We start from the raw sequence: 11,745 nt of genomic DNA on the forward strand, positions 1-11,745 counted from the left end.
ACAGGCTATATTTGACAAGCCAGAATAATTGAAACATCGTCAGTTAAGACCATTATACATCGAGGGGCATGTTGATGGAAAGACAACAAGTCATATTTCAATAGAAACCATTATGTAGAAATATAATTGGTTGTCACATATAACTCTCAACTTCTATTTATATTTATATAAGGTTTGAGTTTCATATACAACTATTAGACTCAACGACTTTTAGCTTCTATTTCTATAAATTTTAGATTTCATGTACCATTCTTATATTGTATTTCTATAGATTTGGATTTAATTTCATATACAGCTTAAAGATTATATTTCTATAAATATCATCGTATTTTGTATACAACTATATCGATCAATCTATACAGTAAGATCTTTTCTTTTTCTTATCCGTAGACTTGACATTATCACATTAACTGCTAGATGATAACAGTATAGATTGATTGATATAGTTGTATCTGAAATACAATTATATTTGTAGAAATGTAATCTAAAAGTTGTATATAGATAGATAGATAGCGAGGATATACAAACAATGTATTAACATTTCTTATTGTAGTATAGGCAAAAGTCAGACGACATATAAAAGGCACGTTAATCAACTTGCAAGATTGTGATACAAAGAGGATGGAATGCCCCATCTCCAGTATATATGCAGATTTTTCCACCAAATCAACCGAAGCTGAGCGCTGTAATTACTCATGCTTATTCAAGAGAAGACTTTCCGTTGAGAAAGATTATGAATAATCACGCCATGATTTTCTAAAAGCATGTCTGAAAATGTACCGAGGGTATGAATAACTCCGTATAATTGGCGATGCAAAACTCCTGTGCATCAGGCCGCAAAAGTGCTCTTCTGAGTCTCCAATTCTCGATACTCATGGGTACAGCCAAGTATCCTGTCCAGCAGGGGGGAAAAAATCAGATCATGATTTTCTGAAAGTACTTACAGCAATACAAGAGGGTAGGTTAAAATGGTATATTCAAATATTTGATCATACTATAGATTATTAAAGTAACAATTAGGTGGCAAAAGGTGGGATAAGATTTTCTACCTTGAAGACCCAGCTAACATGACATCCACACCAGCATGGCCTTTGTGTAATGAGATTTATTTCAATGTGCTAATTTTAAGACATGATATTAAAAAGTTTTTTCTATCATACAGTACAGATACATATGAGAGAGCAATGGCACTCAATCTCGCCAGAGACCTAACGATCACAACATGCCTCTACCTCCGGTTGTGTCACAGTTCTTGTTCCACATCCTATTGGCCAGCAGAACCACTGCAGGTGATGGAGGCAGAAATCTGGTTTGTGGGTTTGACTGCTTTTAATAGCACTCTGGTTAGCTATCATAATTGTCATGGCTAAATTTTCTAGCTAACAAAAATATGCGTTCAATTGGTGGCTAGAGAATGAGTGCATGACATATGGACTGTATGACTAACAGAGTGGGACTACAATTGTGGAAATAAAATGAACACATGACATGAAAAGTCTAAATTGTCTAACTTGAGTGGGAAGCGCTGGCTGGAAGTAAACACAAACAGGCTCTGATAGTTTTATGGCTAATGAGTTATGTGTACATGCTGCAAAGTTTAGGGCTGTAAAATGGACTCATTCCTTTTAGATAATGATATAGCAGCTACTACCTAGTAAACAGTTCTTGTTATATCCACTTTAGCAATAAATAGTTTCTGCTTAACTAATTGATTCTTGCATCCTAATTCCCAATTAGAAATAGAGAATGCACGGTTTTCATTTTGACTGCCACAGAGCATGTCAAAATGATCTGAGAGCATATAACACAAGCCAGTATATGGAACAGGACTTTCAAGAGGTGAGGCTATGAAAAGGCTTAAAAACAATCAACAGGTATTAACAGGCTACTCACCTCCATGTCCCTGAAGAATACCATTGCCTTTGGCGATGCTCTTTTATACTTTGCCAACTCATTAATTGCCTTTTCTCTAGGCTCCGAGTATGAGCCAGTATCATCATGATAAATATAAAATTCATGAAGGACTCTTGCTTTGGATAGAACAAATTCAATAAAACACATTTCATTTGACCAACAAGTGGCACTCTTTATGCTAACAAAATCAAGATTTGCAAAAAGACTGTTGGTCCACATTGCATCAAAAAAAGTTATATCTACTTCGTCGCTCTGATTCTCATGATCTGTGATCTGCAAAAATCAAAGATGCATTTTTACGGGTTCATACCTAAAGAACTATCAAGGGACATCATCAATCAAGAACAGAGAATAGCATTAAATATTACCTCGATTTCCAGATGTTTGAGATTGGGAGCTCTCGTGAGTAAACCAAATGTAGATAAAATGGTAGATGCTTTGTAGAAGTTTGTATGAAGAATTAAATTCCTTAGTTTCTGAAAAGAACAAGAAATTCCCTCTAGAGCATTGCCATCTGTGGACTGAGAAAACATAGCCATTAGTCCATACGAGAGAAAATTTTATAAGAAAAAAAATTCTAGAAACATTGGCTAGCAACATTGCAGGTTTTGCATTACTTGGCCACGAGAAGCACTTTAATTCTGAAAAGCAACATATATGTTTGGCATACTAGCTTCGTGGTGGGGGTAGATTGTTGCTTAAATGATGAATTGTGTAAAACGCCCTTACAGATTCAAACTAAAACTTATCTGGAGCTTCTAAACAATCACATTAGAAATATATCTTTTATACAGAGTTAACGCAAACGGTATACATTAAGGATCAAGCTCTTATTTACCACTTTCGAGAAAAACCATATAAATCATAAATTGAGGTTAATAACTAATCAACTATAGCTTGTTCCCAGCTAGTACCAGCTTTCAGATTGAACAAAGAAAACTGCAGTTGTTAAAAACACCCCTTCCCACACATGGGTCAAGGCGTCAAATTACCACTGGTTCCCAATCGTCACAGGAGTCAACCTAGTAAACTCATGCACGCAGTAGAAACAACATGCAAAAATTTGTTAGTACAATGACAATAAAGGCATGATACAGGTAAGCTAACTTATGCTCACGATGTGCGATTCAAACATAAAGAAAGAAAAACTACCATAGAGTTTACCGGAATAAGAAACTCGAGCTGCCTGACTTGGGCCAAACACGTGAGAAGCTTGACGAAATCACGATCAATAGAGTAGTCCTCACTATTGATATTAGCTTCTTGTATAGATGGAAGCTCCCGGATCTCCCATCCATAATCAATATCTGAAATAATAGTCAGCCTCTCGAGATTCGGCGCCTGAATTATCCAGTCATCGAAGTCATCATCAGTAACCTCAACATTGTTGAGCTCCAGTGAGACGAGCGACGGGGACATGCGGATCATCGCCTCCAATTTCTTCTCCCCATTCTCCGGAAGGCCAACGTAAACGAGGTTCAACGTTGTAAGATTCGGGAACCCTGCGAAACCCTCGGGCGCGGTCGGGAGGAAGCAGCGCTCGAGGTGGAGACTGGTGAGCTGGGCACAGGCGAAGATGGCGGGGTGGAGGGTGTAGTACTCCACATTCACATCGGTGTAATCCCAGAACGAGAGGGTGAGGCACTGGACCCCCTTGGCGGCGAGGAGGGGGAGCCACTCGTCGATGTGGGGGAAAGCCTCCGCACGGATGCCCCATGTGCAGAACCGGCGGACGTCACAGGAGTAGCGCGCGAGGACGGCGCAGATGGCCGCGGGGCGCGAGCGGCGGGGCCAGTAGTGGCGGAGGTCGGGGGTCGACTCCCACCGGCGGCTCCAGGAGCCGGAGACCGCCGAGGTGCGGACGGCGTCGCGGAGGGGGAGGCGGGCGACGATATTCTCGAGGAGCTCCTCCGGGAGGGAGTCCAGGCCCGCCGCCCTCGCCGCCGCCGCCGAATCATCCGGACCCCCCTCTGGCGACGGCAGGCGTCGTTTGCAGCGAGGCGGCGAGGTCTCCATTTCGCCCTAGGGCGAATTACGGGTAGAGGTGGAGTCGCCGAGCGGGCGGAAATGGGAGACGTGGTGGTTCGGCGTAGCAAAAGGGCCTCGCGGGTTCGGGAAAAACCCAATGGGCTAATGGGCCAAGGCCCAAAGCTACTCACAGAGCGCGAATATATTTGCTATTTGATCAATTCAGCGGATTGCAGTTATCTTAGGATGCTTAATCACTCTACTCATAAGTCATTAGCAGTTCTTGTAGGGCCAACGTGTCCAAGTGCTTGTAGATGATGCTTCTTGCGCAAAAATGGCGATTTACTACGCCAATTTCCATTAAAACTTGGCCATAACAATCAAAGTTTTCTTCGGACATTTCACAAGGGCATGCTTTTAAGGCCCTCTTTAGTTTTCAAAATTTTTTTCTTTATCGAATCTTTAGACATCTAAAAGAAGCATTAAACATAGATAAACTGCCATGGCCTATGGATGGGATATTGCAAAAGCACGAACTTAAAGCAAATCGAAATGCATAACGATCCAATAGGATAACAAATGGAACAGCACAACATCACCGAGTAGTGCCTGACTGGAAACGTGAAAAAAGCAAACGGGCCTATAGACTAGTGGTTACAAAGGTCTTAGTAGCAATTGAGGTCCGGGTTCGACTTCTCGTTGCAGCGAATTTTCTAGGATTCAAACGTTTTGTGCTTTTATTGAGAGACGACGTGCCCGTCGTCAGCGAGGTGCCTATAGTGACTTCGTTATTCTGGAGTTTGCCGGCGGTCTTTGGAGGTGCTCATAGGGATAGGGTTTACGTGCATGCGTTCTCAAGAGAAGTATGCGTGTGTTGTGAGCGTCTGCGTTATATGTTGTGGACGATGTTCATGACATGTTCCATCCACTGATCGGCCTCAACAACATCCACCCCACAAGCCGATGACGCCGCGACTTGGGCGTCCTCTGCCACATGCGCCCCTCCAACGGTCAACAGCACCGCTGCCATCGCCCACGCCGGCCGGCCACCCTCACTGGCTGACTGCCCTCTCAACTCTCCTCCTGTCTAAGCCTGCCATTGGATTGTAATTCAATCAAATCCGCTCCGATCTATTTCTTTGCTAATTAGTCTATTAAACCAACCCGCACCAATTATTTTTCATTGGGATCCAATTCAAACCAATCTAACTTTAATTTTAGTCCAACTCGCACCAACCCATTTGGTTAAAATGGATTCAACCCACCCTTGCAAAATGGATGCACCGTTTGATATGTATAAACTCGGACCTAAAATTTTAAAACTCGCGTTCACACTATAAAAGTTTATCAAATTTGACTGAAATTTAGCGGGATGATCTGTTATGTATAAAAGCAACTTTGTGCAAATTTTAGTTGATTTCTACACGTGAACTCCATGTATGTCTATTATCTTATCCATTAGCTATCTAGTTAAAGGATCCATTTATCCTCCACGAGTTAAATCCATTTAGAACCTAAAATAACCTAACCAAATCCAGTCCATACCAATCCATTTGTCTCTATAACCCAATCCAATCTAGACCATTTGAAGTTACAATCCATTTGCACCCAACCAAACATAATCCAAATTAAAACCAACCTATTTAACCCATTTCCATCCAACCCATTAGCAGGCCTACCTGTAGGTACTATAAACGGTACAATTTCCTCTTTAAAAGTTTTAATATAAAAGTTCATCGTTTTATCACTATAGATTAGGGCAGACCCAAGCCAACTTTCGTAGATTAGGGAGTCCCTATAGATTAGGACTCCCTATAGATTAGGGAGTCATGTTTGATGCCCAAGCCAACTTTCGTAGGTGGCCCAGACCCGTTCCCGGCAGTGGCACACTGCCTTCCGCCGGCGTGACCCCAGCCCTCGGCAGTGATGCTCTCCCCGCTCTGCGCTCACAGGCGATAAGCGTGTTAAACGTACGTCAAGTCAAGGCAATCATCCCGGTCACTCTCGACGTATCGGCTGCCAGCTAGCTACTCCCGGTGGCGCGGCCTCTTCCTCGAGGCCCTCGGCAAGTGTACCTTGATGGAAAATGTCCTCTTTGATGGCGTCCACCACGATCGCACGGATTGGGCTCGGATGGATTACGTCGCCCTCGGTTGGCCATATGCTACCATCTCCAACGATCTTCTTCAAGAATATGCTCGGATGGATTACGGCAGTGGCACGTCTAGCGATCGCTCGAGTATCAATCCCTCAGCAATCGCGAACATCGTGCGTGCCCTCAACCTCCAAGCAGAGTTCTACTCTTTCCGTCAAGGCGACCTCCTTGTCGCGGACTACTGCCGCGAGCTGAAGGCCATGGTTGATTCCCTCGACAACCTCGTTGAGCCCATCAACGACCACACCCTCCTCCTCCTCTCCACCCTCAACGGCTTGTTTAACAAGTTCGGTCATCTCAAAACACTTGTGCTTAGGCAACGCCCATTCCCGACATTCACTGAGCTCCGTTTTCAACTTCATCTTGACTTGAGGAGATCTACTCCAAGCGGCCTTCCTCCCGTTGTCAGCACACATAAGGAAATGACCAACTCACTTTTTCTAAAAGGAAAAAAAGTAGTGTTTGACCTACAATAATAATTAATAGACGATATACGTAAAACATGATGGTAATAATGGTTTTGTAATGGTTTCATAACATTTTTTTTTTGACTAAAATCATGTTGCAACGAATAGACAGTATCATAGCATATAGTTGACCTATAGCCTACTATAAGCATTGCAAGGGAGCTGACTGTGGTCGTTGATGTTAATTCCTTCCTAATTGGTAGTCACTGCATCTCATTTGAAATGAACAATGGGTCAATGATCATCATCTGTAGTTGACGTTGCTCTTCCTTTTATATATTAAAATATTAGCGTTTTATATTCTTGATTTTGATAATACCCTATTTGTACATAAACATTTAAAGTCTAGATATGATTATATGAAATTTTGATACATAAACATTTAAAGGATCATCAATATTTAACGTCTGGTATCGAGAATCTATGAAATTGACCAAAATTTTCCACCGTAATGCCTTGTGCTTATGACAAATTTGCATTAAGCTAGCCTAGGCCTCCTCCAAGCTAGGTCCTCTCCAAGCGAGAGCGGTGTATGTATGTGCATCTAAAATATTCAAACAACAGAAAGTTTATCATCCAATAAGCAGTACCAGGTACCACACTCTGCACCGGCCGATGAGTACGATCCAACGGCTGGAGTGGAAGGTACTGTAAAGCACGGTATATTATTCTGGTTGGTGTCACACGCATTTGAGGGCAACGATGTAACTTCATGATGCGGCCCATGTTTCCTAGGACTCGAGATTGGATCTGGAAGCGGCGGCGTGCGGTGCGGGAGGCGGCTGCCGGGCTGGGGGTGCAGACGTGCGATGCGGCAGCTTTCGGTGCAGCGGCGGGCAAGAGACGCAGCGGCGCGTAGGCAGGTGACGCTCCGCGGCGAGCAGGCGGCCGCGGAAGGCAAGCGGTGAGCCGGCGAGGGGAGCGCGCAGGCGCTGGCGACGCAGCAGCGACGGCATGCGCAGGTGCAGGTGGCAGGACTGCACTAGTGCACGGCACAACGCTGCTAGTGCAGGCAACAATCGGCCAAGCAGGGCGTAGGCAGGCTTGACTTGTAAATTTGTGATTTGATATAATGATTTGAACATTTGTGATTTTATTTACTGATTTGCAAATGTTTGATTTATTAATTGTTAGGTTTGATCATCGAAGAAAAGGCAGACGACGGTTACAGCACTGACACCGGCAACGACTACGGCGGTTGCGGCTGCGGCAACACCTGTTGTGGCGATGCCTACGGTGACGGCGGCTGCGGCGGCGACGGGTGCAGTGACACCGACGGTCTTGCGAAATGGTGAAGATGTTGTATGTGGCTGTTAGTTGCAATGCACTCATTGGAATAGCGTACCATAGGGAGATGGTGTGGCTATTAGCTGTACTAGTCAAGACACACAAAAAAAACCAATCGTACCCCTTGAGAATGAACGGCCGGATGAGTCTTTGTACCATCACGTATTGGTACCGGCAGCTATAATTTATTGGACGGAAGAAATGCTCTTCAAACAAATATATTTACACTTTACTTTTAAGAGCACCCATAGACAATAGCAATACCCTATTTCTCAACTTAGGGTACGAGAACAAAAGTACTCAAAATATGCAGATCAGGAATAGACAGAGCACGTATTCATAATTTAGGCCAGGAGCCCTAAGCAAGGAGGCCCTAAATCTCTTCCTCAGGCCTCAGCCCCGTGGGTCTTCCTCCTAACCCTACTCAATAATTGGGAATGTTTTGCACACATGGATCTCGGTTGTCCTCGAGATCTCCGGAAATTGAACATGGTCGTCACGGGAGTTTTGTTTTCTAGAGTTCACAATTTTAAATTTTATATCGGTTAGAGTTTTGATATAATAGAGGATGATGGATGGTGTGAGAAATATAACTATTGCTAGAGTTGAATACATTGAGAAAATGGCGACAACCCCAATTCAGCCTTCGGGGATATAAACTATGGATATTGCAGACTTCAAATTAGGTGTATTGCTCGAGATCTAGTGAGTATATATATTAAAGGGGTGTTGTTTTCTTCATCCTAAAAAAACAAATGACATATTTATAAAAAAATTATAAATAAAATTTATATTATATATACTCACTAAAAAATTATAAATAAAACCTATATTATATATAACGATTTAAAGTCAATGTAAAAAATAAACTTTGCTGAAAAACTAAAAAGTTAACTTCAAATCTAAAGTTAAAAAATTAAATTTAGTTTTATAAGTATAGTAGAAGCAAAAGGAAGCGAACGTCGATGTGCTGTGACTTTGATGTTGGATTGCATTAAATTGATTAGTACACAAGTACGTGCGCCCCCCGTGTGCGTTTCATGCGGATCGGATCAGGGCTTTATCTGCTCCCGCCGTATACTTGCTGGCCTCGCTCTCTTCCATCAATCAGTGGGGGGCTCATGCTCCTGTGCCAGAGTCCCGGAACACACACGTGCCAGCTCAGCTCGGAGGCGTACGTCCGTCCATGGGACCGCCACTGCAGCAAGCGAACGCGTGCGTGACGCTGCACTTCTGCGTGCACGAAGTACATTAGTAATACTGTTTTGTTTTTGAAGGAAGAGCCGGATTAATTTAGGACCCATTTTATTTTTAAAATTTTCTCTCAGAAACATCACACCAAAACTTGGACATATAAATGAAAAAAAATTACACAGTTAGGAAAAAATCGTGAGACAAATCTTTTGAGGTTAGTTAGTCCATGATTAACCATAAGTGTCATAGTAACTTATATGTACTACTTATGGATTAATTAGACTCAAAGAGTTCATCTCGTAGTTTCCATACGAGCTATGAAATTTATATTTTTATTCGTGTCCAAAAACCTTTTCCAGTATTTGGTGAAACGTTTGACGAGACATCCTAAGATTTTCTTTTTCAAACCAAACAGGGCCTTAGTATCCCTACCTAGCTACCACCCCCTATAATAACTAGAGTTCAAATTTAAACTTTTGGTCATTATGTTACAAAAATAATAGTTATTAATGTTTTGAATAGTTTTCTTTGATTTTTAAAATCAACTTCTATATAATTTTTTTACAAATTAGTTCTAAGAATATGCTAATAGGTTAGCTCCAAAGTTAGCTTTAATATTTTTTCTTATATTTTTCAGTCACTTATGTATTTAATACATCTATTTTAGCTAGTTCTTATCTAGAGCAACAACTGTACATGCTCTTAGAGCATCTTCAGCAGATACTTCGTCACATCATTCGTTCTAAAAATAATAGAGTATGCGAGGGAAAAATGTTACATCGACGCATACTCTATCCCATCATCCAAAAATAAAGTACCATCTATATTAAAAAAAGAAACTTCAAATATAGAGGTTCTCTCCTCCATCCATAAAATATTAATAAAATATATATGAATGATATAAAATAGATGTTCTATTATAGCAGGTACAATAGCAGGCTATAAGCCAGCTACAAGCATATTTTAAAGAGATAAGAGAGAAGAGAGATAAACCACTAATTTATATCTAGCTGCACACGGGCTTTAAGAGAAAATTTATGTATAACATGTGGGACATGCATTAATGTTTTGTATATACTATTGTAAAAATTGGCTATTAGATTGATTATAGATGAATTGGAGCGAGTAACTTGCTCTTAGAGTGATGATTGATATGAGTATATAATTTATTTTAAATAATCATCAATAATAATATAAATAATAAAATTTAGATGAACGAGCCCAATTAGTTCGAAAAGAACGGGCCCTCAGCAACGAAATTAACAATTGAGACGAGTCGTTGGGAACTGAACGTGTTGACTGGTGCGTCTACATGGAGCCATGCCAAATGCCATTTCTCTTTGTTTGGTTTCTTCTGCACGCTCGTCGATGGCTTATTAAACATTTCGTAGCACACGGGCTATTGTCCTGTGATGCCCACTTTGTCAGCAACTGCAAACTCGAGCAGTGACTAGATTTAGATCTCTTTTTTTTTTCTAAAAAAAAGAAAAACACCTGGAGAGAGAGCACGTAGTAGTACGGACGTGCCAAGTCTTTCACTATTAGCGGCCGTTTCAGATGCAGAAACCCGATGTATAGAAGGGCATGTTTAAAGGTATAGCCCGTTGTGTTACTTTATTTCAAGTCATGTCAGTAATAAGAGTTTATTTTATAATGATATGTACCAATATAGAGTTATGTGTGGTTTCTTCATTAATACAATAAAATATTTTTTATTAATCTAGCTTTCTTTTTATACATTCTAAAGTTTCCTTTAATAAATGCTAAAAGTTGACTTTAAGCCGTTGTCATGTATGGCAACAGCTTTTATTTGCTTACGTGGCGATTGAGAGAGTCAGGTCCCTTTGTACGTGCCCTAAGGAGGGCCTGTACTGGATAGCTGTTATCTACTCACTCCAATTTTTTCTACTACTAATTGACACGGTTAACTTTTACATCTACTTGTTTCACCATTTATTTTATTAAAAAAAAATATAATTATTAATTATTTTTATGTTTTGATTTATTATTAAAGTAACTTTAAGTATGATTTATAACTTTGTATATTTACATAAAAAAATTAAATAAGATGAATGACAAAGGCAGATAAAAACTAACTACGTCAAATTAAAAATCTGGAGATTTATTATAAAAATAACTAAACAAACAATATACACAATTGATTATCTATACCATATTAAATACATCATTTTTATGTTTGTATTTGTTGCATGCAAAGCAATGCACAAAATCAGTCTGAGATCGTATGCCTAAACAGGAGAGGAACAAAAAGACGAGACAAGGGGGTGATTATTCGCTTATTCAGTCAAACTAAAATTTTTATATACGTGTTTTTCGTAATCTAAAAATCAATGCTGAAAAATAATCCACGATAGAAAAATCATAAAATCAACTCTAAATTTAAGGTTAAAATTATAATTTTGGCTTATAAGCAAAAGCAAAAGCAATGTGGCTTAAGTTTTTTTGGTTAATGATGTCAAAGTAAGATGATTAATCTATATGCATACATAAAGAGGACCGATGTCAACCTGTTGCATATGCCCTTTAACCCATTTTACGTATACCTACCATGTTATAAATGACTTTTATTTTTTATATCCCAATACATTTGTTATATACCTTTTAAAATCTTAATGCATCACTAAACTTTAATACAATATTTATTTAAAAATGATATCTTAGGATAAACAATAGAAGTTACCAATAAAGAGACGATTGTTACGACATATTTGTAAAAAAATATGAATAAAACTTTTACAT

General features: G+C 40.2%; 1 protein-coding gene across 2 annotated transcripts; it reads right to left on the reverse strand.

The window, feature by feature from the left end:
* Nucleotides 1-451: 451 nt before the first annotated feature.
* Nucleotides 452-3,956, reverse strand: LOC102705456 (F-box/FBD/LRR-repeat protein At1g13570-like). Of its 2 annotated transcripts, XM_040527105.1 has the most exons (5): nt 3,079-3,956; nt 2,907-2,936; nt 2,283-2,435; nt 1,894-2,187; nt 452-893 (listed from the first exon to the last, which is right to left on the reverse strand). In XM_040527105.1, the coding sequence occupies exons 1-5, from the start codon at nt 3,928-3,930 to the stop codon at nt 873-875; spliced, it is 1,350 nt and encodes a 449-aa protein (XP_040383039.1). In that variant the 5' UTR covers nt 3,931-3,956; the 3' UTR covers nt 452-872. The 2 variants fall into 2 exon arrangements, with proteins under 2 accessions (XP_040383039.1, XP_040383040.1); XM_040527106.1 differs by lacking the exon at nt 2,907-2,936 and having other exon boundaries at nt 453-893.
* Between the last annotated feature and the right edge of the window lie 7,789 nt (nt 3,957-11,745).

This window comes from Oryza brachyantha, chromosome 8, assembly GCF_000231095.2.
Source record: "Oryza brachyantha chromosome 8, ObraRS2, whole genome shotgun sequence".
Taxonomy (NCBI): domain Eukaryota; kingdom Viridiplantae; phylum Streptophyta; class Magnoliopsida; order Poales; family Poaceae; genus Oryza; species Oryza brachyantha.

Excerpts from the sequence above, each read along its gene's own strand:
- LOC102705456 (XM_040527105.1), bottom strand. The coding sequence starts at position 3,930 with ATGGAGACCTCGCCGCCTCGCTGCAAACGACGCCTGCCGTCGCCAGAG. Across the intron at positions 2,937-3,078 it reads AGCTCGAGTTTCTTATTCCG|GTTGACTCCTGTGACGATTG; the intron begins GTAAACTCTATG and ends TGAGTTTACTAG. Across the intron at positions 2,436-2,906 it reads GTGACGATTGGGAACCAGTG|TCCACAGATGGCAATGCTCT; the intron begins GTAATTTGACGC and ends ATGTTTTCTCAG.